At 52.4% G+C, this 27,888-nt stretch overlaps 2 protein-coding genes across 2 annotated transcripts in view; one reads left to right on the top strand and one right to left on the bottom strand.

Annotated features, from left to right (window-relative positions):
* Positions 1 to 16,341, top strand: part of RIMS4 (regulating synaptic membrane exocytosis 4) — a 125,440-nt gene extending 109,099 nt beyond the window's left edge. The window contains exons 3-6 of the mRNA XM_031934710.1: positions 9,925 to 10,037; positions 10,339 to 10,440; positions 11,082 to 11,221; positions 11,762 to 16,341. Of these exons, the coding sequence (XP_031790570.1) occupies positions 9,925 to 10,037; positions 10,339 to 10,440; positions 11,082 to 11,221; positions 11,762 to 11,980 (574 nt within the window). The 3' untranslated portion in view covers positions 11,981 to 16,341. The remainder of the gene's footprint in view (positions 1 to 9,924; positions 10,038 to 10,338; positions 10,441 to 11,081; positions 11,222 to 11,761) is intronic.
* Positions 16,342 to 17,177: 836 nt separating this feature from the next.
* KCNK15 (potassium two pore domain channel subfamily K member 15) lies at positions 17,178 to 22,719 on the bottom strand. The gene is given in 4 exon segments (XM_023227861.2): positions 17,178 to 17,357; positions 17,359 to 17,659; positions 17,662 to 18,027; positions 22,410 to 22,719. Coding segments are annotated over 4 exon segments (978 nt in total). The 5' UTR covers positions 22,684 to 22,719; the 3' UTR covers positions 17,178 to 17,320.
* Positions 22,720 to 27,888: the final 5,169 nt, after the last annotated feature.

Raw genomic sequence — 27,888 nt, 5'->3', positions numbered from 1 at the left:
AGATGTGATTGAGCACTTAGAATGTGCCAGGCAGTTGGGTTGGGCACCTCAGACACCCTGTCCTCCATGAGCTTCCACTCTTGGGCACTGACTAAGCAACTAGCAGTGTGAGGAGAGCTGCAAAGGACAGGTATAGAAAACTTGGGAAATGCTGTTTTCCCAGGTGTCAGGGATGGGGAAGGGGTGCCTGTGGGTTGGGCCGCTCTGCCAGTGAGGATGCCTTGAGTCTCGGGTTATGTAATACCAATGGACAGCGGCTTCAGCCCTTGCTATTCAAAGTGTGGTCCACAGCCCAGCAACACTGGCATGGGAGCTTGTTAAATATGCAGAATCTCGGGCTCTACCCCAGACCCACTGAATCCAAATCTGTATTTTAATGAGACCCCCAGGTGGTTTGTATGCACATTAAGGTAGAGAAGCCCTGGCTTAATGGTAATAATGGCCATAGCTAACTCTTGCAGAGAACACTTGCTATGTGCGGATACTGTGCTGTGCTTTTACTTGTATTGACTCATTTAATTCTCACAACAACCTGACAATGGGACTGTTAATATTCCCATTTTACAGATGAGGAAATGGAAACTCAGAGAGGGTAAATAAGTTGCCCAAGGTCACACAGCCACTCAGTGGCTGAGCCAGGATTCAAATCCGAGCATTGGGTATCTGCCCTTAACGTTTACACTCAACTCTTTTTCTCATTTAATGGTTGCATTTATCAAGGTTTCTGGAAGTAGAGGCTTCCAGGATGGTTTGGTAGTTCAAGGATGCCATCAAGGACCCAGAACCCCTCTCTCTTTCCACACTATGGGCCTTATGTTGGGCCAGCCATGGTTGATCCCCTGGGGCTGGGAAAGGGTTTTCTTTCTTTGAGCCTGTTTCTGCCTGATCAAAGATTGGAGCTTTGTGGGTTAAGGATGGAGAGTCAACCAGCCATGCCACCAGGCCAGGCCCATCTCACCTAGGAAAAGGGCAGGAGCTGGAGCTCAAGCCCCCTGAGATGGGGCCATGAGAACAAAACCTTCCAGACATACCATACTCCCCACCTGCCCTAATCCTGAGATACTCCCTGTTGACTGTGTGTTCTAGTTTGGGTTTTCCCAGAACCAGACCTGAGACATGGGTTCAAGTGCAAGTGATTCACCTGGGAGGTCATTCTAGAAAATAAGAGCAGAGGAGCATGTGGGAGAGAGCTGATGCACCCAATAAAGCATAAGAAGCCAGCTTTCCCAGGGGGCAACCAGAGCCAATCCTGATGGGGAACTCTGGGAACCCATGTCGAACATGCATCTGGGAGCTATCTCCTCAAGAGGCGAGGGAGCTGAGGTATTTACATTCCAGCTCTTAACCAGTTACTGAGCAGCGGCTGCTCCCTGTTAACTCTCTGGCTCTTCCTATGGTAAAATAGGCTCTAGAGGCTAGAGAAGCTCTTCAGGGGCCAGAGAAGCCTGGGCAAAGACATGCAGATGCTGGTGGTTAGAAGTCAGCAAGCACTGACATATAAGGGGTGAGGACATGGTCCAGAAGAGCCTGCTACACTATGTGGGTGCATAGGGCTACCATCTCACCAGCTGCCCAAACCAGAAATCTGGGGTTCTCACAGACAGCTCTCTCTCTCCAGTCCATAATCCATTCCCAATCCATAATCATGCTGTGCCATTTTACTCTTAATGATCTCTTGAATCCATTCATTCCTCCCCATCTCCATCTCCTAGTCAAGGCCATACATTGCTCCTGCCTGGACACCTGCAGGTCTCCTTTTTTGTCTGGACATCACAGTTTGTCACCCAGCACTTATTCTTCTGACCTTTCCCAGCCTCTCTCAGTCCCCAACCATGTGGGGACTCCACCACCCTGAACCTTTACCCTTCACTTTTCTCACCTCCAGGTCTTTGCATCCATTGCGCCTTCTACCTGGCACTTCCTTCTCTACCCCTGCTCCCTCTTCACCCTCTGACTCATTCCTTCTCCAGACCTCAGCTGAGAACTGGCACAAAGGCTGTATCTCATGTGCCAACACCAGCAATTGATAGTGGTTCCCTGGAGTGCTGTGTTGAGAAGGATTTTGGAGCCAAGTCCAGGCTTGGCAGGAGAGCTGAGGTTGATTAGCAATGTCTGTCCTGGGCGTGGGCAGAAGTGGAATGGAACGGGTAGGGCCTACCTTTCTTCTGCCTGTATCAGCAGCCCTCACAGTCCCCTGTCCCTCCCCCACCACAGTGCCCTACACTCTCTATCTTAATTGTCACATGTGTGTCTGTCTGTCCCACTAGACGCTGAGTTCAGTGCCTGTCTAACTGGCCCAGTCGGTGCTCTGCACATTCTGATGAACAATGGGTGGGTGTGTGTGAGCAGAAGCATGCATACATTCCACTCCTTCCCACCCCTTCAGCACACAGAATCCAGGGCCTTGGCATCCTCTCTGTTGACCCAGAAGCACTCCAGGCTGGCTCCCAGCACCCACCTGCTTCTTCCTTCTGCTCTTTGTTGTCCTGAGATGTCTGGGTCATCAGCATCCGGGTCTCTGAGTGTCTGGGTCACTGTGTCCACAGCCCAGGGAAGCAGAGTATGAGCCGATGGCAGGGCCACTGCCCCCGGGCTCAGGGTCATGGTCCTGTCAAGGCTGTTTCCTGATCACCAAAGGCTCAAGAGTCTGGGTGGGTGGTCGGAACCCCTTTTCTTCCCCACTTCTACTATTTAGCAGCATCCCCATGCCCAAAGGACAAAGCAGAACTGGATGCAGCTGTGGCTAGGAGACAGGGATTTGTTTTGGTTTGTTTTATAAGCGCTAGTATTTCTTGAGCACTTGACTGTGCCAGACTCTGTTCTAAGGCGTTTATCTCATTTAATACTTACAATAGCACTGGGATTATCCTATTGTTCTTTATTCCTGTTTTACTGGGAAGGAAACCAAGGCTCTGAGAAGTGAAGAATGTGCCTCCACGACTAGTGAGTGGTGGAGTCAGGATTCAGTTCCAGGCCTGCCTGACCCCATAGCTTGGCCTGCAAATCCCTGTGCTCTGCTCTGGGCAAGGCTGAGTCCCCTCAAGACAAATAGAGACAGTATAACGTAGTGCGTAAGAGGGTGAATTCTGGAGCCAGACTCTCCAGGTTTAGGTCCTAGGTCTTCCACTCCTAGCAGAGTGATTCTGGTTCAATTACTTAACAATTCTGTGCCTCAGTTTCCCTTTTTGTAAAATGGGTATTAATTAGAAGTACCTAGCTTTTATAGAGTTGTTAAGAGGATTAAATGGATCAACATTGATAAATAGTACTATCAGTGCTTGACTCATGACAAATTTTTGACAAATAAAAAAATCCTTGGCTTTGCACCCATGAGCCACACGCTGTCTCATAGAGGTGGTCAGGCTTGGAAATATCTTGAATTCTTGAGAAGTCGGAGTCAGCATTGTGTGATCTGGTATCCCCTGGCACAGGGCAATTCTGCTACAGTGCTTGTTTTGAAAACGAGAATTTGTTCCAACATGATTCAAGTATTAGGGAACAATTTGAGCATAACATAAATTTTGCATTTGTTCAGGTGCAATTTCATCCACGAGGAACACTGGGTGAATGAAGAAAACTGCACCCACATAAGAATACACAAAATGCATGTGGCTCAGACATCCACGGCACCCTCAGTTTACTATTATAAGCCACACCTGTCCACACTTGGTGGTACAACTTTCCATTGACTTCAGTTTTTCCCTCACTGCCTCAAAATCACTCACAGGCTGCACTTCTTCTGACACCCCCTTCCACAAGCAAACTACAGGTTGTTTTCAAGGTCATGTGCCATTTTTATTGTAGTATTTATGCATTTCTAAAGCATTTAACATATATAAAACCATGCTGTCATTTTTACTGCATTCCTGCCTTTTTCTTTTTTTGATGTGACACTGACCCCATTTTCCCATAAGCTCTGTGATTTTTATAGCAGGATTTTGCATTCCACAGTAATTTTTAGAAATGTATATTTCATGTTACAGCAGAATTGACTATATTGTAGGTTTGGTGAGTTTGTGGGAGGATGGATGGATGGATGGATGGATGGATGGATGGATGGATGGATAAATGGATGGACGGATGGATGGATGGATGGGTAGATGGATGGATGGATAAATGGATGGATGGATGGATGGATGGATAAATGGATGGATGGATATATGGATGGATGGATGGATCCATGGATGGATGGATGGGCGGGCATGTAGTGAATGGATGGACAGGGAACCCATAAATTCCTAAACCTTTGAGAACCACATAACCCATAATCACCATAAGGGCTGTGCAACCTTTTAATTTCTGATGCTGTTGAAACGAGTGATCCATCTGGAAAAGAGAATGGAGTGAAACCCCTGCGTGACCTAGTTACTTCTTTCACCATCAAGAACACAGAAAATCCAGGGGTCAAACCAAGCTCAGAGGTTAATAATAAAAGACCAGTGGGTTTCAGCTCTGCAAACAAGAGTAATAGGATTTTAAATGCAGGAAATCTCATTTCACCATTAACACAAAATAAAAGGCCAGCAGAACACGGGTTGTAATCCTGTTTCAGGGCTTTGTGCCTGTCCAAGTGGCACATGTCCCTGGAAGGGATCCGCTGCTGCAGTCCTCCCCAAAATGGCTTGGGCTTGTTCTCAGGCATCCAGATGCTGCACTTACTAACAGGTCTAGAATCTGAAATGCCTGAAAATGCCAAGAATGTAGCAAGGAGGCTCTCCCAGGCCAGGCAGCAGGCCCAGCAGGCCACGGTATCTCACCCTTTGATTGACTCAGCAGGTCCTCTGTGCTAAGCACCTTGCCTGCACTAGCTCTCTGACCCTCCCCAACAACTCAGCAAGATGATTACTATTTATTCCCATTTTCTACATGAGGAAACTGCAGCTCAGAGAGGTTAAGACACTTCCCACAGGTTGTATAATACTGGAATCCAGGGTCTATGTTACACCAAATCCAGTCTTCAACCCATCCTTTATTTTCCCAGTGTGAGTCCTGCTGTAGGGCGTGGCAGTGAACATTTATTGAGCTCCTGTTGCATACAAGGACTTGTCAAAGTTGTAGCACATACGCAGTACTTAATTCAGTAAGCTCTTTTATACCCCTGTGCTCATGGATGCCGTAAGCAGAAAAATGTTTGAAACTGAGACAGCACAGGCACTGGCCAACGAAAAGACCAGACACTGTCCATGAGGCAGATAAGAACACTGAAATGCAGAGGCAGTAACAACTTGTCAGAGGTCACACAGCAAGCGGTTGGTTAGTGAGGAGTAGAGGCAGATTTGATTTTGTGACCTCTGCCTTCTTTTCGTGCTCCAGGAAAGACCCCAAGGTGGAGTCAGGTCTCTGATGCAGTTGGATTTCTGGCTAGTAGGGGCCAGCCACCACTTTATTCCACCTTCCTCCAGCCCCCAGGAGGACGTGATAACCTATTCAGGGTTTCTGGGGCGTCAGCCGGGTTCCTTGGCAGCTAGCAAGGCTCCCTGGGATAGGAAATCAGGCAGCCGCCCAGATATTATAAACAATTACCGCTAATTACCAGGCCTGCCAGTTCCCCATTGTCTGCTCACAATCCCACCAGGAACTGAGGAGCAGACAATGATGATGTTGGAGGAAACTTTCAATTTCAGGCTGCAGAGGGCCTCCCTCTGCCTGGGAGGCTGCACTCCTTCCATGCCTGGAATCGGTGAGACCCCCACCATTTCTCAGGCTTTTGGAGCCCAGACACTCCTTAGAAAATGGAGCCTGACCCCCCAGATGGCTGGGAGGGTAGGGTGGAAAAGAGACCCAGGGGCATGGAGGAAAGGCCACGTCAACAGTGTGAAAGAGGCCAGGGGTCCCCAACCCCAGGGTTCCTCCAGGGTTACTGGCCCCTGGTTACCTCTTAGGAACCAGGCCGCAGAGCAGATGAGCAGTGGGCGAGCGAGCATTACCGCCTGAGCTCTGCCTCCTGTCAGATCAGTGACGGCATTAGATTCTCATAGGAGCGTGAACCCTACCGTGAACTGTGCATGAGAGGGATCTAGGTTGCGGGCTTCTTATGAGAATCTAACTAATGCCTGATGATCTGAGGTGGAGCAGTTGCATCCCAAAACCATCCCCTACTCCCTGCCCCAGTCCATGGAAAAATTATCTTCCACAAAACTGGTCCCTGGTGCTGAAAAGGTTAGGGACCCCTGGTCTAGACCATGGCCTCTGTGCTGTTCATTGAGGGTCTTTGGTTTTGCAAGAATAGCGGGTACACATTTCCGTCCCCAGACACTTAAGTGACTTTATTTTTTCACACTTCCTCTCTATAAAAAACCATTGTTGCATAATTGTTAAGATAATAGACTTGGAAGCCTGACTCTCTGGGTTCAGATACCACTCAGCTTCTGTCTTGGTTTGGCTTGTTCCAGAGCAGACCCTGACTCAAAGATTCAAGTGGAAATTGGATATTTGGCAGGCCATCCCAGGAATCCCCAGTGTGGGAGCTGCAAGGAATGGGATGGGAAGGGAGGGGAGCTAATAACGGATGCATCATCAAGCCTGCTACCTCTAAGGGCAGCTGGAGCTCAGGCCCACTGGGGAGCCTTGGGAGGCTAGGTGAACACCTGCATTATCCCCACTGCAGACTCCCAGTTTGTCACTGGGTGGGGGCTGCTTCTGGGGCATGAACCCTCAGGTGCTTCCAGCCTGCCCTGTGCCACAGGCTGAATTTTCTCCCCCAGCAAAATTCAGAATTCTCACAGCCAGAAAATAAGCCCTCAGACCTAGTGGCAAGTATAAGAGCAGGTAGCCTCAGAGTATAGAAGTGAGTGCCAAGGGGTAGGGTGGGGCCGTGCAGTACCTGTGTGATTTGGGCAGGTTTCTTAACTCTCCAGCTCATCTATAAAATGGACCCAGTAATAGTATTGATCTCATAGGGTTGTTGTGAGGCTGAAATGAATTAATAAGTATAGAGCACTTTGACATTTGTGGCATTTAGTGAGCACTGGGAGTTCACTGTTGCTAATCTGTGTATCAAGTCCCCCTGTGTCCTCTGTTTGCTGAAAACTTAGACTCACTTAGTTCAGGATTTTCCCAAAGGTTATGCCTGTGTCCTGGGGAAGTTTATGTAGAAAGAAGCCATGTAAATTTCTAGAACAGGCCCAGGGTAACAGTCAAAGTATTTAATCGGAAGCACAGGTCACAGCTACTAATCACACTATTTCGTATTGCAACCCACATCCTCCCCCGCCCCACCCGCTGGCCCACATGAATTTTCTATTTATTTATTCCTAAGATCTCTATCATTTACCACCTTCTAACATACTGTAATGTTTATGATATTAATTGTGTATAATATGTTACTAGAATCTAAGCACCTCAAGGGCAGGAATCACTGTTCACTGACATGTTCCAAGTGTCCAGAATAGTGCCTGGACACAATAGATTGCATAGTATGTGCTCAGTAAACATTTGTTGGATGAATGAATGGATCATATGGATGCTGGCCATAACACCTGGTGTACCAGCTGGATGTCAGTGAGGGCTCGTGTCCAGTAGCATGGGCTGCTATTATTGTGGTGCTCAGACACTGGGCACAGAGTATGTGTTCCTCAGTCATCATCTGTCATTCTGCTGTCTCCTGGAACATGATCTGACTGTCTGCTCCTGGTCACTGTTTCCCATTGGTCTCAGCCACTTCTCTATGCCCAGACCACCAGGACTCTATGAATCTGCCCTTCCATCCAGTGCACCTGGATCATATTTTCCTCTTTAGGGTGTGGAGGGACATACAGAGAGCCTCCGAGATCTCCCAGGGGGTCACTTGACAAGATGCCCAAGCAGCCATTTCTCTAGAGTGTTCTGCCCTTTTCTTAGCTCCACCCAATAAGCAGGGTGGGTGCAGGTCTCCTCTGCTTTCAGATGCCCCCAGCCTATCTGGAGTTTTCTGTCTCCCCCAGCACTCACCAGCTGGGGACTGCAGACCTTCCTCAAGGATCCTGCAGCATCTCAGCAATCTTCCCTCCTTGCCTGACTTCCTCTGCTCTCCCAGGCTGAGGATATGTCTGTTTCGGGGCAGGATAGCCTAGTTTTGTACTTATTCTTTCAAGTCTGTTTCTTAGATTTGGAACTGAAAAGTCAGGAGCCCAAGTCTCTTGCTCTCTACCTCCTGCTGGGTCATTCCTTCTCTGAGGCAGCAAACATAGGACACCCTGGCTACTGTCTGAATGGGGAAAGCAGGCCAGGGGTATTAGGAAATCAGGAAAAGGAAAAGCACTCAGGCTGAATATTCTGCCATTAGCTCTGCAGATAGCTTAAATAAAAACAGAACACTGGGGGACCTCACATGGCTCAGGGAAGAATTGGGCAGCCAGGACTGGGTAGCGAGTAGAGTTTATGGGTTTTGCATGAGGGCAGGCCATTCTTGTGACTTTTAGTCTCCAGGATTCTGTTTTTTATTTCCCAGAGAGAGGTTTTGATTGGCCTGACTTGGGTTAAGCCTCTAACTCTGTATGCATCAGCTCTGGCCAGGGAATAGGGTCACCATTTTGCTCGGCAGATGTGTTTCTTATCTCAATGATGGTGATAAAGATCAAAAGCCAACCTCTTGGGCTAGGTGTGGTGGCTCACCCCTGTAATCCCAGCACTTTGGGAGGTTGAGGTGGGTGGATCACGTGAGGCCAGGGGTTCGAGACCAGCCTGGCTAATGTGATGAAACTCTGTCTCTACTAAAAACACAACAATTTGCTGGATATGGTGATACACATCTGTATTCCCAGCTACTTGGGAGGCTGAAGCGTGAGAATCGCTTAAACCCAGGAGTTCGAAGCTGCAGTGAGCCAAGACTGTGCCACTGCACTCCAGACTGGGCAACAGAGTGAGACTCTGTCTCAAAAAAAAAAAAAAAAAAAAAAAACCTCCTGTGGTTGTGGTGAGGATCAGATGAGAAAATGGGTTGCAAGTGCTTTGGTCCTCAGGATAACAGGGGCACATCAGGCATGGTACTTAGTGCCTCATCGCACTTAATACAACAGACCTAAGAGACGGGAACATTATTATTCCCATTTCACAGATGAGAAAGAGACACTTAGAGAAGTGAAGGGAGTGGGGAGAACTTACTCAAGCTGTCTTAAGCAAAATAATAAAATTATCTTTGCTGTTGCTGTTGATATTGACTTAATGTAACCAAAAGATGAAGTAGCTTGCTTCAGGCAGGGCTTGATCCAGGAGCTCACACAATGCTGTCATTTTGATGGTTTTGTTCTCGGGATCCAGATGGTAGCCACATAGCACCAGAAGCTCCAGTCCTGCAGCTCAGGCTCAAATCTGGTGGGAAAGAGAGCGTCTCACTCACTATAGTTCAAACAAAGCTTCCAGGCCTGATTCTTGTTGGTTGAACTGGGCCACATGCCTGTCTCTGAGCTGATCACTGGCCAAGGGAAAGGGATGCCCTGATTGACCAGGCTGAGCTGGAGACCCAGTCTGAGGAGCTGTTCCCTCCACCCCACTGTGATCATGTGCCATGGGGAGGGGGCTCCACAAAGAAAATTTGAGATCCTGTTACCAGAGGAAGGGGAAGTGAATATTAGGTGGCCAAGCAGCAGCAAGAAATGCACCCCTCAGAGTCCAGAGCCCCTTGCAGTACAGCTCACACTTTCACGTGCAAGGGCATCATCTGTGGCTCGCGTTAAAATGCAGATTCTGATTCAGCAGCTGGGGGTGGAGTGGGCTGCAGTTCTATGTATCTAATTAGTTCCCAGGTGATGCTGATGCTGTTGGTCTCTGAACCACATTTGGAGTATCAAGGCACTAAACCACATGAGCCAGATACTGGGTAAACCTTATCTCCATCCCAAGAGGGAAGTCTCAGCATATCCATTTCATGGAGGTTGACTGCCTGAGTCCAGAGTTGTCAGTCAGCCACTGGGAATGTGTGCTTTGTCTCATCTTTTCCTCTCGTAGCCTTAACTATGGAGGAGTTTGCCTGGCATCGGATGCCCAGTTCAGTGACTTCCTGGGAAGCATGGGGCCAGCACAGTTTGTGGGCCGCCAGACGCTGGCCACCACACCCATGGGTGAGTGCCCCAAGGCTGGTTTCAAATGGACGAGGGGAGGTGGGGGGTCACACCAGAAGCCCAGCATCTCTCCCTCCTTCCCCTCTGCCTGTTGATCCATCCTCTGCGCATGCCATCTAGAGCCCAGGGCACACTCTCCAGCCCTCAGCAGAGCCTAGGCACTTGGTGGGAGTTGGTTCTGGTCTTATCCTGGGCTGGGAGCAGGGGAAGGGGGTTTCAGCTCTAAGTAGAGGGGAAGAGCTGAGTCCTAGCTTGAGCTTCTGAGCCATTTCCCAGTCTCATCTCTTGGTGCCTCTTGCAGGGGATGTGGAGATTGGCTTGCAGGAGCGGAACGGTCAGCTGGAAGTGGACATTATCCAGGCCCGGGGACTGACAGCCAAGCCAGGCTCCAAGACACTGCCAGGTCTGGGGCCTACCCTCCCCTGCAGGGTTGGGGTGGAGGTCAGGGAGGATATCCTGATGGGTACCGAGGGCCTTGAAGAGAGAAAATTGGGCCCAACTGTGGGGACCCCCGTCCCAACTCTAATGTCTTATGTGGAACTGGTAGTTTAGGGTTTGTTTGGGGAGCCAGTTGAGATTGTCCGTTGACCTGGTTCATCTCCTCCACTGGACACATGGTGCCCGGTGGTAAGAGCTGGAAGGCAGGAACCATCTTTCCTGCTTATCGTTATACCCCTGTGCTTAGCAGAGTTTTTGGCCTGCAGTAGGTGCTCAGGCCTGGTGAGTGAGTGGGTCCACAGATGGACGCATAAGCCAGGGAGAGGGTGGGCACATCACGGACTGAGGGAGGAAACAGGTGAGCGAGTGAGCAAAGGAAGGGGAGACAGTGAGGACCACCAGAGAAGGTGGGGCAGGCTGCACCCAAGCCCCGCTGTACCTGCTGCCCCCAAATGCCCACCCCCCATGTGTCCTGGTGCGTCCTCCCCAGACCCCATGGGGGCACACCTATCTCCAGCAGAGGGTGGGCAGCCTCCCTCTGTTGCACCCTTTGCCCACCATTTGAGGGCCAAACTAGAACTCACCCCTGCTGGCCTCTGTCCCCAGCGGCCTATATCAAGGCCTACCTGCTAGAGAATGGCGTCTGCATTGCCAAGAAGAAGACCAAAGTCGCTCGCAAGTCGCTGGACCCACTGTATAACCAGGTGCTGCTGTTTCCCGAGAGTCCCCAGGGCAAAGTCCTCCAGGTGAGGGGCATTAGTACGCTCACGTGTATGTGCACGAGCACACATGCACAGGACCAGAATGACAGGAGGGCACCCCTGGCGGGGGGTGTCTCTGCAGGGCCTCTCCTGGAGGAAATAGGTGAGGCCCTCAGTTCACTGTGGCTGAACTGAGCTCCACAACTTGCTGTGCAACTTTGAACAAGTTCCCTTCTGACCCTCAGTTTCTTCATCCATAAAGTGGGGACCCTAACGGTACCTACCTGATAACATTCTGGTGCCAGTGGAATGTGTGCTGTGTGCAGGAAAAGTATTTGCAGTTTTGCCTACAGCAAGTGTTCTACCCGTTGCCATCATCACCGTCACCATCACTGTCACCAGCCTCTGGAGGCAGGGGCTTGGCATGGTGCCTGTGATAAGAAGGGCCTCTTGAGGAATTGCAATTTTAAGGAGGTAGAAATCACAGGACTGAGATGGATTGGGCATGGGGGCGACCCAGGTTCTGCTTCTCGGCCTGTGAGTGGCACTGGCAGGATTTGAACCACTGTGTCTCTTGCCCCGCAGGTGATCGTGTGGGGGAACTACGGGCGGATGGAGCGGAAGCAGTTCATGGGTGTGGCTCGCGTGCTGCTGGAGGAGCTGGACTTGACCACCCTGGCCGTGGGCTGGTACAAGCTCTTCCCCACCTCCTCCATGGTGGACCCAGCCACAGGCCCCCTGCTCCGGCAGGCATCCCAGTTGTCCCTCGAGAGCACCGTAGGGCCCTGCGGAGAGCGCTCTTAGTGCTGGGATGGGGAGGGGCTCCCCAAGATGGCCTGGAGACCACCCAGCCCTGACCTGGGACCCCAGGCCCAGGGGCACATTGAACAGGAGGACGGGGCTCTCCCCCATAGTGGGGAAGCAGAATGGGGAGACCTGCCCCCCTTGGGCCCCTCCTCACCCCTTCTTTGCCTCCTACCCCCTGAGACCTTCCCTCTCCCAACGGGATTGGCTACACTTTTGACTTGGCCGGTTCTTGACCTGGTGGATGTGGCTGCAGTCCGGAGAAAGGAAAGATTGAGGTGGCAGAGCAGACCACTCTCCCTTCCCAAACTCTGTCCAACTTCTCCCCCTTTTTGCCTCCTCGGAAGCTCGCTGCCCAGAGCCAAGTCCAGAACCCAGCCGGCCATTTCCATGGTGCCAATTACCAGCAAGTGTCTTTCCTGCGGCACTGGGTTCAGGCAGCTACTCCTGCCCCAGAGATGAAGGGGCAGCTTTGCAAGGATCCGGAGCCAGCTCCCAGGGGACCAGAGCCCCCACTTGAAGCGGAGCTTGGGCTTCCCTCTGCCTGCCCGTGGAAGGAGCTTTGCCGCAGCCTGTCCGAGTCCATCTGTCCGTCCCCTCCTGCCTGCCCCTCTTCTGGTGGCTCTAGGAATTGGGGTTCAGCAGGGACCAAAGGAAAGGAGGAGGTGCCGGGGGCCTGGTACAGACCCCCAGGTGCCTCGCTCCATGGGATTGCAACAAGCTAGTTTAGGAACCGCTGGCGGACTGGAAAGAACGTTGTCGTCTGTGTTCTGATGGAGGAGCTGTGGAACCTGAGGTTCCAGAACCCCAACCCTAGAGAGCATTTGGGGGGTGCTGTATTGGAGGGGGAGGCTAAGGAAAGTTGGGATTGGGATTGGTGGGGCCAAGATAAGGGTTTCTCAAATTGGAGAACCCCTCCTTGTTGCATGAGGTCGAAGGTCATCTTGTCTACCCCCCCTGCCTCCAGGCCAGGGGGCTGGGGAGGCAAATAGAGCCCCCCTATTTTAGTCTTTTTAAACAAACCATCCTATACTAAGGGCAGAACCCACTGCCCCGGCCTCAGTTACCTTGGCGGAAGGAAAGATGATGGTACGAGAGAAGAGTGAAGATGTGTGAGTGTAAGAACTGGGAGATTCCTTTTCCAGCAGGCCTGGGTAGCTGCCTTCCCAGCCCAGCCCTCCCTGGGGCCTGCGGGAGCCCTTTTGCATGCAAGGGAGGCTGGAGGCTGGCCCCTCTTTATAGAAGCACATTTCTGCCACCTCCCTTGGGAGGCACCCAGAAGCCTGCCACTCTTGACCTAGTCCCTGCTGTGTAGGGCATAGTCCAGGCCAGCTAGGTAGAGTTAGTGCTCCAAGCCCTGGGGCCTGTTCTTAGCTCATGCATAGTCCTTACAGAGTCCCAGGACCGGCGCGGGGGGGGGGGGAGAGGAGACTCAAGTACATTCCAGGAGACCACTGTCTCCTCGCTGGCCTGGGCCTAGATGGGGCAGCCTGGCTCACAGGAGGCCAGCCCCTCCTCCTCCACCCCCTTCCTTTCCCTGTCCCCTGTAGGGTTATAGCTGGAGCTGCCTGTTAGACTCGGCTGTTCTGATTTATTATTCTTGGTACTGACTTTCTTTATGAGGCACTCCTAAGGGTTGTAGGACCTTGGCAGAGGGGGCCTGGCCTCCATTAGAGGGTGTTGTTTACCCCTGAGGACACCCAGGCTGCCTTTGGTCCCACCCTGTTCCCAGTCCCGGTCCCAGTCCCAGTCCCACCAGGCAACTCCTTCCATCTGGAAATTCTTCCCTTCCCTTAGCCTGTGCAAGCCCTGGGTATCCTTTAAAGTTCTGGTCGATGTATATCACCTCCACAGAGCTGCTTACCCTGCACTGGGAAGGGGAGATGGAGATGCCCCCTTTCCCCAGGAAGTCTTCAGAGCTTCCTGGGACCGTGGTGGGTGGAATCCCAAGGCTAGGGGCAGAAGGAGCAGGGCTCTGGAGGGACTCGCATTCGAGGCACAGAATTGGCCCCTTGCCTGTTTGTTTTTCTAACCAGTGTGATTTCTCTGCTGTTCGTTTATTACTCACCATTGGAATATTTTGAGCCAGGAGAGCGCCTTCTCTCTCCAGCCATCACCGCTGTGGTTGTTCAGGGGTAGCTTTTCAAAAACAGGGCAGAGCCTGGCTGTCCCAACCAGAGGGAGCAGGGGCTTGGCCCTGACAGCCTGAGCCCTTCCCCTGGTGTCTGCACAGCCTTTATAAAGAGAGAGAGAGAGCTCCGAAGCAATAACAACACCTGGGGGTGGTCAGTGAGGGCCCCCTCAATGATTTTCTTGTTTGTTCTGTGAAATCCCGCTCACCTCCTGGAGGGGTGGAGCAGCTGGGGGCTGGAGCCCTGTTTCTTTGTATCATCGTGAGCATGTGCCCCATTCCCAGGGGCTGTGACCATTGGGAGTGGGAACTACAGTCTGTCCTCACCAAGGGATGGGGGTTTGGGGAGGAGAGTGACATTTTCATCATTCGCTTTGGAGAAGCTTCAAGCCCATCCTGTCCCCACTGCTGCCTGGCCCCTTGCTGACTCAGGCTGCACTGTTTGAAGAGGAGCAGAGAGGGTGGCACTGGGGGCCACAGGGGGGCTGGGGTCTCCAGGGGGTGACTGTTTTCAATCTCTGGGCCAAGATCACATGCAGGATACCATGGAAAGGAGGGAGCCATCTCCACTCTCCTTCTCCAGAACCCCCTTTGCATAGTAAAGGGGAAGGGCCTTTGGGACCATTAGTCCATTTCCATTTTACAGACAAGGAAATCAAGACCTAGCTTGGGGGGAAAAGCCACCCCTGGAGTCACCTGTGTGTTCAGTGACACCCCCAGCCTGGGTCCCCTCCTCCCAATAGAGGCTGAGCTGGAGCCAGGGCAGTATGAGGTAGGGCTGCCACTGCCCATACCTCCTCCTCCCTTCTTTCTTTGAAGCCTAGTGGCCCCCAAAAGATGGGCAGGACAATCTGTAGCCCATCTGAGAGGTTGGGAAACTGAGGCCCAGAAACAGGAAGTGACTCACACAAGACCCCTCAGCAAGGGCACAAAGGGGGAAGAACTAGGGGCGCCATTGTTCTTCAGGCAACAGGAGACCGTTGCTCCAGTGCATGTCTGCTGGAACAAGGATTCCTGGCCTCTAAGCCCTGGGCTGCATAGCCCTGCTGGGCTCCACCTCTATAAGCCAGTGACTTCTCTGGGCCTGGGTCTGGGGGAGAGGGTTGCCAGGGAGACTTAGCTCTCCTGGGGGGCTGGCCCAGCTGACTGAGGGTACACAGGATTGGGTCTAGACCTTGAGGCCTGGGTGGAGGCCCCCAGTAAGGGGCCATCGCATCTTCAGGACCAACTGGTGGGTGAGTTAGGAAACACCAGCTCCTGCCTGGGGCAGTGAGGGAATGGGAGCAGCTGTGGGCGCCTCATTTCAGGGAAGTCGTCAGCAAAGCTTCACATGCAATGAGACCTGGCCTTCCTATTGTGCTTTTCAGACTTTGTTTTCCGAATGCTTTTACCTCGAGTGTGCCCTTCTGCCCTCGCAGGAGCCCCTGGGGAGGAGGTGGTGGCCTGTGCTGTCATCCCCATTTCAAAGCAGGGAGCTGAGGTCTTGGGAGGGGAACATGCTCGCCTAAGGTCCCACTGTATTAATGGGTGGGCAGGACTGGAACTCGGTTCTCCAATAGCCCAGAGCTCACTCTTTTACACCCAGAGGTGGAGCAGATGGCTTAGGGGGTGGTTATGCACTTCACAAGCCAATTCCCTTCAGCCAGGAGCTCCTGGGTGCATTTCCGTGTCAGAAACAGCACCAAGTCCCAGCCCCTCTGGAGGCACAGCTGTTGCGTCAGGCAAGGCTACCTGCGTTTATTTATTGAGCAGCAGCGCTGTATCAGGCCCAGGGACCGAGCCCTGCTCCCTGTTCCCCCATGGTGTCTCCGAGGCCCTCTGGGAGGGCCCCACGTCTGGAGCAGCACCTCAGAGTGGACGGAAAGCATTAGCGTCCACGAGCTCACCCGACGCCGAGCCTGTGAGGTGGGCCAATGGTGCCCACTGAACCCAGTGCTTCAGTGAGGTCAGAGTGGAGCCAAACCCAGGGCTGTGGGCATCACCTCTGGAGCCCTTTCACTCTATGACTGCTTCCCGGGCAGGTGGCGGGAAGGCAGGAGCCCGGGTCCTTAGGCTGGGGGCCTCTCTCCATCCACCCACCTTTCCCTCATTTCCCTCTCTTGGAGCAGGAGCTGCCCAGGCCTTTAGGGAGGGAGGGTTTCTGGGGCCCCTGGGTTGGAGTGGGGTCACGTTGCATTGTGTTCATGACCATGTAGCTCATGTTGAAATTAAAAGTTTTTGGCTTTTCTAACCTGGCTCGTTCATGCTTTGTGTTGAGACAGCCCTATCTGGGAAGACAAGGAAAGTGAGTGTTTGGAGGCTTTTTTGAGTGCCACGGGGTGCCAGGATGCCACGCCTCGGGCTTTGTCTCTGCCCCCTTATGGTGAAGGGGCCTGTTCCAGAAAGTCCCGCCAGAGATGCATAAGAGGGAGCAGGGTTCTGGATGAACCCAGTCATTCTACAGATGTGGAAACTGAGGCCTGGGAGAGGATGAGATTCTCCAAGGTCACATTGGTGATTGATGAGACCCGGAACACAGCTCGTCCCATGGCATTCTGCTGTGTCCAAGTGGTCCCAGTACGTGGCGGGTGGGTGACAGCAAGGCCTCCCTCATCTTGAAGGGGGGCTGGCCAGGGACAGAGCATCAGCCGTCCGGGGGAGAGAGGCCGCCGTTCACACGTGGGCTGACTCCACTCTACACACCGCGCAGAGAATGAGATCGTTTAGCGCAGAGGTTGACCCACTTGTCCACACTGGACTGTACACGGTCCCATTTGGTCCACCTTTGTTCCCCATGCTTCTTGTAATGTGAGCGTCTGACCTCACTAATTCCAGCGAGGATTCCAGTGTTGAAAGTTGCACGTTTCAACCGTTACTCAGAAAACCAGCCTCTTCACAACAGAAAAGTTGCTCTGGAGGGTCGGCCCTGACGTGGACCTGTGCAGAGCCTCTCCTGGGTGCTGATGTGGCCACGCCCTCATACAATTTGGACTACAAGGAATTTGCTCCTACAGGGTGACCCTAGAGCCTGCTTTGTGCTTATGATGTGACTGTAATATATTTTTGGAGAGGGAGGGAGGGGACTTAGCCACAGACGGTAATGAGAAACTGCTCGTGGCAGAAGACCGCCCAGAGGCCCCTCACCCCGTCTCCAAACCCTGGGGAGGGTGCCCTGATAGCTGAAGCCAGATCCTCCCGTTCCAGACTCGACCCTGGCCTGGGTGGGGTTGTCAGATGCACTTCCGCCGGGCCCCGAGCCTGGGTGCCTCCACCACTCATGACCCCCGGGCTCGAAGGGGGCGAGAAGCCCAGGTTGTCGCGGGCGCGTCTCTCCAGCTGGTGTACCTGGCAGGAGACGGAGGCGGAGCCCCGGGAGCGGGCCGGGCGGCAGGGCAGCCAGGGGCCGCGGCTCTCGGGCGCCCCCGGGCGGCGCTGACTGGGGCGGCGGGCAGCGCGCTCAGGCCAGTCGGCGCTGGCAGCCAGGAAGCGCAGGACTACGAGGTTGAGGAAGGCGCTAATGACCGTGAGCCCCAGAAGGATGTAGACGAAGCTGAAGGCCACGTAGGGGGGCTTCTCTGCAGCGCCTCGCCGCTGTGCAGCGCCACGAAGTCGCCGAGGCCGATGGTAGTGAGGGTGATGAAGCAGTAGTAGTAGGCGTGGAAGAAGGTCCAGCCCTCGAAGTGCGCGAAGGCAACGGCCCCGAGGGCCAGGGTGGCGGCGCACGCCAGCAGCCCGGCCACCACCAGGTTCTCCGTGGACACGCGAGGCCACCGCAGGCCCAGGCAGCGCTTGGCCGCCAACAGGCGGCGCCGCGCCAGCGCGTTCAGCCGTTCGCCCAGGCTCTGGAAAGTGACCAGCGTCAGCGGGATGCCCAGGAGCGCGTAGAACAGGCAGAAGACCTTGCCGGAGTCCGTATCCGGCGCGGCGTGGTCGTACCCTATGCAGGGAGAGCGGAGGGGAGGGCTGTGAGCGCCCAGCTCCTGTTGACTACAGTCCCGCCCGCAGCCTGCCTGCCCGGCGTCCCTCCCCGGCCCCGGGGCTGGAAGGGCATCTCCAAATACTAGTCCTAACTAGGTCATTCATCACCCCAAACTGCAGACAACCCAAGTGTCCCTCGACTGGAGAATGAGTAAACAACCCGTGGGGCATCCAAACACTGCAATTCTTCTCAGCAACTGAATGAACTCCTGTAACTTGCGGCAACGAAGGATGGATCTCAACTGTCTCCAGCTGCGTGGGGGAAGACACGCTCCAAAGCCTACAGACCGCATGGTTCCATGTAAATGACATTCTGGAAATGGCAAAACTGTGGCGACAGAGAACCGATCTATGGTTGGTTGCCAGTAGCTGGGGTTAGGGACAGGCTTAACTACAGAAGTCGTGGTAGAATTCTGGGGGTTGATGGCAATGTTCTGTCTTGATCGCGGCTGCAGTTACCTGACAGGTATTCATTTGTCAGGCGTGTACACAGGAAAATGGTGAGTTCTACTGTATGTAAATTATGCTTTACTGAAAAAAAAAGCACAACTTGCCCCACTTTCCAGCTATACGCCGAGCTGCTTCCCCAGCTAGCATGTCCTCTCCACATGCCTTTTCCCCTGACTACCTCCCCCTCCACTGCTCAGCCTGCCCACACTAAACACCTTTTGGTTCTGATTGTCTGGCGTGGGGATTCTTACTGGGTCCCTTCAACTACTATAGGGAATCTAAACACGACTGGGCAACCTTCAGTCCTGGAACACCGTGCCATTGCAGGGGAATGAATGGGTATCTCATTGTGTGTCTTTTCCTGGAAAGAGGAGCAGTAGTCCCTTTCATGGTATTCTCAAAGGAGCCTGTACCCCAGGAACAGTCAGGTGGATCTTCCCAAAAAGAATGTGCCTCCTGTAACAGATTGGCCCTACCTACCAAAAAGCAAAAACTACAAATCCTTTGACCAAGGTAGTTCCACAGTTAGGAAGTTAGCCCTTCAATATACACACGTGAGCAAAAATATGTGTGCACTTGGGTCATGATTGCAGCACTGTCGGTCATAGTGAAAATGAGAAACAATGTAAGTGTCCATCCAAAGGGGCCTGGTTAAATAAATTATAGTGCCATCCAAACCATGGGATACTACACAGTAGCAGTTCTCAATCGAGAGTGGTTTTGCCCTTGAGGGGACACTTGGCAACATCTGGAGACATTCCGGTTGTCACAAATGGGGGGGGAGGAGTGGCATGTCTGTGTGCTACTGGCATCTAGAGAGTAGAGGCCAGGGACACTGCTACACATCTTGCAATGCACAGGACAGTCCCCACAGCCCCAAATGTCAGTAGTTCCAAGGCTGAGAAACCCTACAAACAAGAAGATGCAGCTCTTTAGAGACTGACATAAAAACATCACCAACATATATTAAGTGAAAAAAGCAAGAGACAAAACTGTGTGTATAATGTCTATATAATGTATGTGTATGTGTTTAAAAGGAATATATAGGCAGAGAATATATCTAGAAGGACACACAAGAAACTGGTAACTGTATTTGACCCAGGAAGGGGAATTTATGGGCTGAGAGACAGGGTGGAGGGAGAATTCCTTTTCATTCCATATCCTTTTGTGCTCTGTGAAGTGTGTACTGTATGCATATATAACTTATTCAAAATATCAGCACTACATACATTTAAAGGCCTGTGGCTCCACTTCCACATTTCTGTTGCATAACCCTGTCACTTTGCCTCTCTGTTATTTTGTGGAGAAAGGGGACCTGCTCGTCACCAGACTGAGCTCTTTGAGGGCAGGGATGAAGGTGGTCACCTCTCTGTAGTCCCCATCACCAGGGTCCTGCACGGAGCCTGAGATAGACTAGAAGCTCAATGAAAGTTGAAGCTCAACCAAGTTGAAGGGGGTGCTAGTGAGAAACAGAGGAGTCTCTTTAGGAATAAGAGGCTTCCAGCTGTTTGGGACTGTGCCAGGTTTTGGCAGAGAGTGAAATGAATAAAGATAATAACTAATAATGACAGTAACTAATCCACGTACTCTGCATGGATTATCAGATGTAACCCTTCCAATGACTATATGACATGTTTTTATTCCCATTTTATAGATAAGAAAACTAGGTTCAGAGGGACAAAACTGCCCAAAGGCCACAGGCCTGAGCTATTAACCAGTACCTTCCACGGGCCTGAGTTATTAACCAGTACCCTCCATGGACCTGAGCTATTAACCACTACCCTCCATGGGCCAGAGCTATTAACCAGCACCCTCCAGGGGCCTGAGCTATTACCCAGCACCCTCCAGGCGCCTGAGCTATTAACCAGCACCCTCCATGGACCTGAGCTATTACCCAGCACCCTCCACGGGCCAGAGCTATTAACCAGCACCCTCCACGGACCTGAGCTATTAACCAGCACCCTCCACGGACCTGAGCTATTACCCAGCACCCTCCAGGGGCCTGAGCTATTAACCAGCACCCTCCACGGACCTGAGCTATTAACCAGCACCCTCCACGGCCCTGAGCTATTAACCAGCACCCTCCACGGACCTGAGCTATTAACCAGCACCCTCCACAGGCCAGAGCTATTAACCAGCACCCTCCACGGGCCAGAGCTATTAACCAGCACCCTCCACAGACCTGAGCTATTAACCAGCACCCTCCACGGACCTGAGCTATTACCCAGCACCCTCCACGGGCCTGAGCTATTAACCAGCACCCTCCATGGGCCTGAGCTATTAAAAAACATCCTCCATTGCTTCAGTGCCTCTCTCCCATCCAAGCAAAGCCCAAATTCCTGGGGCCTGGCACCTGGCTCTCTGCAAGGCTGGCTTAAGCCGACTGGACCACAGAGGGTGGTGGTGCCCCCAAGTGGCCAGAAAAGGCAAAATTCCTCCTGTTTCCACTTGAGTCTCTTATATCAGCCTCCCAGATGTACCTGAGGTAAAGAACCAGGATAAGAGGCCAAAACCCCCTGGCAAGCCTCCAAAGAATGTGGACAAGGCAGAGAGAACAGGTTGATGGCATCCCAAAGCAGTGGGCACGGTAACCAGGAGGGTCTCAGGCTGTACCAAGATAGGAAGCAGGGGTGTCCATGTGGGCAGGAGGGGGCAAAAGAGCTGAATAAAAGCTGGGGCCATGTTGGCAAATAACGAATTATTACTAATGAATAGTGCCTACTTGGCCTCAGGCACCATGTCAAGCATGTTACATGCTTGACCTTCCTGAAACCAGACAACCACCCAGTGAGGTAGGAACAGTTGCATTTTGCCTTTGGGGAAACCAGGGCTTGGACAGGTAGAATCAATTGCCAGAGAAGGCACATGGCAACAGAGATGAGAACAGAAATCCAGTCTCTGTGATTCCAGAACTCATGCTTTTAACTGCACTGCAAAAACCACAGCTCACATTCACTTGCAAGAGCGTTATGGAGAAACTTTCCCCAAGGCACTGGCTTTCAGGCTGGTGATCCAAGCCCCACGGGGGTGCCTGGACGCTCACAGTGGAACCTGGGGAGTGGCCAGCACCAAGCCTGGAACCCTGCAGAGCCCACTTCTCTCCTCCTTGTTCCCCCAGGCTTAGGTTCAGCAGATACCAGCCAGATGGTAGTCATGGCAACAGCTGGTGGTCCAGATGCTCCAAAGGAATTGCTCTGCATCCCCGAGGGCAAGGTCCAGAGCCCGTGGTTATCAGTCATTCCTTTAACAAGTATTTATTGATCATCTACTGCACGCTAGGCACTGGTCATACAGCAGTCCCTAAGACAGACTAGGTCCCCATTCTTATGGGGTAACAACAATTGCAATAATCAAAAATGCAATAATAAAAAATCTATGTTTTCTTTGTAGTGCTCTGTATGTGTCATTTTAGCACAGGCCCTGTCTGCGCATAGTCTGTCTCCTGGATAATAACTCTCACCACAGCCCTGAGATAAGGCCAATTAGCGACACTATTTTACAGAAGAGAAAACTCTGGCTCAGAGAGGTTGAGCAACTTGTCTAAGGTCACACAGCAAGTGTGATGCAACTAGGTAAAGAAAAGCAGCTCCAGCCTCTTGGTCTCCGAGCCCCGCTTCATCTATCTCCAAGCCCCTTGGATGTTTTCTGAGCACTTCCGGGTCACCCAGCCTCTTGGCAAACTCGATTTACTGATTCCTCCCGTCCCTGCCTGCGTGGGCTGACAGCTCCATTCAGCAGAGGGAGGTGAGCGAGGCGAGGGAGGCTCGGTGAGCCGAAATGACCCGTCTGAAGTAGCTCAGCTGGGCGGGGGCAGAGGTGGGACCGAAACCCAAAGGCGCCGCGGGATGGCTGGGGCTGGAGCGGGACGGAGGGAGGCTTTGGGCGGCTCACCGATGGTAGTGATGACGGTGATGGCGAAGTAGAAGGAGCCGGCGAACTTCCACTGGCAGCCAGCGCGGTGGGCCTGAGCCCGGCGCTCCAGTTCGCTGTAGTCCTCCGCCGAGAAGCCGAACTTCCTTCGGAGCGCGCCCCGCTTGTGGACCAGCAGTCGCTGTCGGCCACTCTCCGCCTCCGACTCGAGCGCATCGAAGACAGCGGCGCCCACCAGCAGGTAGCAGAAGGTGCACAGGACCAGCCCCGCCGCGCGCACACTCGGCCACCGCATGACGCCCCGGCCCTGGTACCCGCCCCGGTCCCAACCTGCTCCATGTGCCCAGACCGCGCGCTCCACCCCCTCCAGCCACGGCCCCACGCGGCAGGGTTGTGACGGGCGGGGCGGGGCGGGGCGGGGCGGGGCGGCTGCTGGGCACCTGGAGGCTGGGATCGCCACGTGTCCGGGACCGAAGAGCTACTCCCCTGTCCGCCTCCCACGCGCCTGCCCGGGGTTCCTGTGTCTACGAATAGTGAGATCTGAAGCAAAGGTCCAAATCCCCAGGCCTGCAGAAATCCTGTTCCCGCTGCTAACTCATGTTGTGACCTTGTGCCAGCCTTCCTTCCTTCCTTCCTTTCTTTCTTCTTTCCTTCCTTCCCTCCCTCCCTCCTTCCTCCCTCCCTTCCTTTCTTTCTCCCTCCCTCCCTCTCTTCCTCCCTCCCTTCCTTCTATTCCTTGCTTCCTCCCTTCTTTCCTTCCTTCCTCTCTTACTTTCGTTCATTCCTCGCCCCGCCTCCTTCCCCCTTCCTTTCCTTCCTCCCCCCCCTCCCCCCCCCCCCCTCCCTCCCTTCCTTCCTCCCTCCCTCCCTTCCTTCCTCCCTTCCTTTCATTCTTTCCTCCCTTCCTTCTCTCCTTCCTTCCTTCCTTCCTTCTTTCATTCAGTCAATCCTCAGACAAATATTTACTAAGCACCTACTGGTGCAAACAACATTCCTGTTGTAAGTAAAGGTGAAGTCCTAGTAAGGAGGGCCAGCTAACAAACAAATAAACAAAAAACTAATTTAAGACAAGAGTGATAAAGAAGGAAAGGGGATAGTTTCTTGGGGAAGGTGAACCCCACCACCTAAGGTGGTGCTTAAAAACGGAACTGAGCATGGCTTGACAGCCAGAACTGCAGGGAAGCCAGTGTCGCTGGAGCTAGAGAATTGGGGTGCAGATACTTTGGCGGAGCAGAAGGAAGACAAAGAGGCAACTTCACACAGGGTCTTACAAGCCCTTATGTGGGTTTATTGAAAGCCATGGAAAGGCTGTATTACAAACACAGGCACACAAACACACACACACACGCAACACCACCACAATGATCTGATTTATATTTTTTAAAGAGCCTCTGGCTGTCATAGGGAAAAGGGATGGTGGCTAGGAGTGGAGGCCAGTTCGAAGGCTAGTGTGGTCCAAATGTGTGAAGATGGAGAGAAATGGAGGGACCCGGGATGCACTGGGGAGGTGGAGTTGGGCACGCAGCTGACCACATTGCCCAGCCTTTCTTGCACTTAGCAGGGTCTATGTAACCAAGCCTTAGCTCATGGAACATGGGCAGAAGTGACGTATGCCACTTCCAGGCCTGGCCCATAAAACCCTGCCCCACACGTGCTCTATCTCTTTTCCCCACCGGAAGGCTGAATGCAGAGACCTAGTCTTTAGACGAGAGGGAGCCCACAAGACGGGAAAACCGTGGGGCTGAATGATACATTGCAAGGTCGTCCCCCAACCCCCAATCAGGAGCCCGGGTTTTGAGCTTGTGTCCTGTTGTATTAAGTCGCTGACATATGTTAAGACCCTGAGGCCCAGCCTGCAGCCTAGGCCCTCCGGGTCCCAGAGGAGGCTATACTTCCATATGGAAGCCTCTAGAAAGGAACTCAGTCCTGCCAACGCCTTGATTTGAGCCCAGTGAGACCTGTGTAGCCCTCCACCCTACAGAACTAGACAATAATACATTTGTGTTAAGCCACCAAGTTTGTAATAACTTATCGCAGCGGCAACAGAGAGCTGATACGGTGGGTGTGAGGATTAAACCAACCACTAGATGTGGAGCTGGAGAGCTGAGCTTGGCCCTGAGGATTTGTTTAGAAGTGTGAGCCACAGTTACACATATCACAAGTGATCAGATGCCTGGGGCCCGTAGGGATGTCCGACCCGGTGCCTGTCCGACTCAGTTCCCAGGCAGAATTGGGCCCCAGTACCTGGTAGAGAGGGCCTTGGATCCCTTCTTCTCCCGAGAATCAGGATGAAGCTCAGTGGGCCGGAAACAGGGTGCTGGTGCCACTACCTCAGCCTGATTTGTAGCAACAGCATCAGCAAGTTTAACATTCCAATTTCTGCTCAGACTTCAGAGGAGCAGAAACCTGGGCTAAAGTCTCAGAGTCGGAGTGAGTGGGGCTTCAAGGACCCACAGCCCAACTAGAGCCCAAAAAGAGTTTGTGGAGACAGTGGGATGCGGGGAATGGCCTGATCTTGGGGGAAGGGCAGGGCCCACTCAGGGAAGAGTTAATGAGGGCCTGGTTGTGGACACAACTGGAGTCAGTAAGACCTGAGTTTGAATTCCTCCACTCCTAGCTGGGTGTATTAGTCCGTTGTTACACTGCCGTGAAGAACTACCTGAGGCTGGGTAATTTATAAAGGAAAGAGGTTTCAGTGACTCACAGTTCTGCATGCCTGGGGAGGCCTCAGGAAGCTTACAATCATGGCAGAGACAAAAGGGAAGCAAGCTATGTCTTACATAGCAGTGGGAGAGAGAGAGGAGGCGGGGACTGCCAAACACTTTTAAACCATCAGATCTCGTGAGAACTCACTATCACGAGAATAGCATGGGGAAAACTGCCTCCATGATTCAATCACTTCCCACCAAGTCCTTCCTTCAACACGCGGGGATTATAATTGGAGATGCAATTTGGGTGGGAACACAGAGCTAAACCAGAGCTAAACCATACCACTGGGTGTCCATAAACAGAACACTTGTACTTCCCTGTGCCTTGGTTTTCCCATCTGAGAAACGAGGGTAGTAATGACGCTCACCCCATAGGACCATGTTGAGGATTATAGAAGCTGTTTTGTGCCACTCTCCAGGTGCCCCTTAGCCAGTAGCTGCTTCTCCTCCTTTTTCACAACTGTCTGTGTGTAGGTGTCGAAAATTCTTTTTCCATAAGCAGGGGCAGGGCCAAACATTCTGCCTGTGCTAGGCATAGTCACAGACATCACTCACGGGACTCTCACCTTACAGCCCAGGACACAGAGGCACTTAACCTGCCAAGAGATACTTAACCTGCCGAGTCCTCCCGGCCAGGCTGTGGCTGAGCCAGGATTGAACTCAGGGCTGTCTGGCTCCCCAGGTCATGATCCTTGTCAGGCCAGATGCTGCTAGCTTTATCCCCCTCCCATTGCCTCTATGGTTCTCACTTTCCTTGTCTCTGGGATGGGGCCGAGGATCTATGGCTGGCTGTGCTCCCCCACTGTTCTGAGCGTCCCATGATGCGCAGCTGAGAGGCACTTAGGTGTGCCCGCTGGGGGTGGGTGTTACTGGGGCCATGGGGGATGTGTCTGGCCCCGTCAGGCAGGTGACTCTGCCCTGTACTTGGCATTTTTGGTTCAGTGGCTCTATTTTAAGCCAGAGGAGGTTAGACTTTGAGTATGTGTGTTTCTCAGGTTGGAAAGCTGTCAGCTGAGCAGTCACCAGAAACAGCAACACCTGAGACATCTCCGTCTTCAGCTTACCTCTCTGCCTCCTCCCCTCCTTCCTCCTTTGAAGACCTAAGGGAACCCAGTGATTTTCCTCTGTCGCATCGCACCAGAGGCACACCTGCGTCCCTCAGTGGGGCCTTGGATTTTCTTCCTTCAGAGCTCCAAGGTTGTCAGCTTTAAGGATGACAAAAAAGGCAATCCCAGTCCCAGGCTGGGCGCTGAGCATGCTTTTAAGCGCTTAGGAGTCTAGATCCTTCTGAGGCCTTTGTGAGCCAGGCAGGCCTTTCCCATCTCAGGGAGAGGAAACTGAGGCTCAGAAGGAGAGAGAGGGACCCACCTAAGGCCACACAGGGCAAGGCAGTGGGAAGGAAGAACATAGGTGTCAGACTTAGGCAGACCTTGGTTCTGTCTTGGGCAAGTAACTTCGCCTCTCTGAGCCTCAGTTTCCTTGTCTGTGACCTGGGGCTAGGAATGTCTGCCTGACAGTGTTCCCATGAGCATTAAATGGAGTGTGTGAAGAACTGCTCAGCACAGAGTATGCCCAGCAAAAGTTAGTACTGCCCTCCACCCAATTCATTTCTTCTTTGCCCTTTTCCACACTACCTATTCCCCAGGGCTACTGGGATCTTAAGGGATTGATTTTTTATAATTAGACTATAGCCCAGTAATTTTCCAGGAAGCCAGAAGACCTGGCACATTCCCTAATAAGTTCTCTCTCTTGTCTCTCTCCTGAAAGAATTGATTATTTTAACCTCAGGGGACAGTAGGTGGCAGCTGTGGCCTTTCTGTAGCCTGATTATCATTTAGGGATCTAATTACCAGAAATTAAAAGCTGTCTCTTGCTGATTTAAGCAACGTTACTGGTAGGAATTTGGGGTCTCTCATAATTTTCTGGGCACTGAAAGACAAAACATACGGTTTGGGGGATCCAGAAAGTTGGAACCTTGAGTATCACCAGAAAACACCGTAGCCAAACCCAGCAGGGGGAGCTATTGCTCCCAGGCCATGGGGAACAAATGACAACTGTCTGAACAAGACTCTCTCTCTGATGGGTTTTAGGCAGGGCTGCTCAGAGAAGTCCTAACGTGTTTGTGACCATTTAGTTGGAGCCATTGACAGTTTGTTCTTCAGCCTCATGAGGATCCATATCTTTGAGTTAATGGAGTTATTAAAACCCTTACTCTGGGCCGGGCGCGGTGGCTCATGCCTGTAATCCCAGCACTTTGGGAGGCTGAGGTGGGTAGATCACTTGAACCCAGGAGTTCAAGACCAGCCTGGGTCACACAACGAAACCTTGTCTCTACAAAAAATACAAAAAAAAATTAACTGGGCATGGTGGTGCACGCCTGTAGTCCCAGCTACTCAGGAGGCTGAGGTGGGAGGATCACTTGAGCCTGGGAGGTCGAGGCTGCAGTGAGCCGTGATCACATCACTTGAGCCTGGGGAGGTTGGTCCATCAGCCACTGCACTTCAGCCTGGGTGACAGAATGAGACCCTGCCTCAAAAAACAAAAACAAAACAAAAAAACTTTGCTGTGGTTTTAGATTTGAAAATCTAAGTGATAGGAGTATAGAGATTTGCTAAACCATTCTCTCTACTTTCATGTCTATTTGAGAATTTTCACAATAAAACACTTTTTTTTTTTTTTTTTTTTGAGATGGAGTTTTGTTCTTGTTGCCCAGGCTGGAGTGCAATGGCACAATCTCGGCTCACTGCAACCACCGCCTCCCGGATTCAAGCGGTTCTCCTGCCTCAGCCTCC

This window comes from Piliocolobus tephrosceles, chromosome 20 (genome assembly GCF_002776525.5).
Source record: "Piliocolobus tephrosceles isolate RC106 chromosome 20, ASM277652v3, whole genome shotgun sequence".
Lineage (NCBI taxonomy): Eukaryota > Metazoa > Chordata > Mammalia > Primates > Cercopithecidae > Piliocolobus > Piliocolobus tephrosceles.
This window is presented reverse-complemented; position numbering and strand designations above follow the sequence as displayed.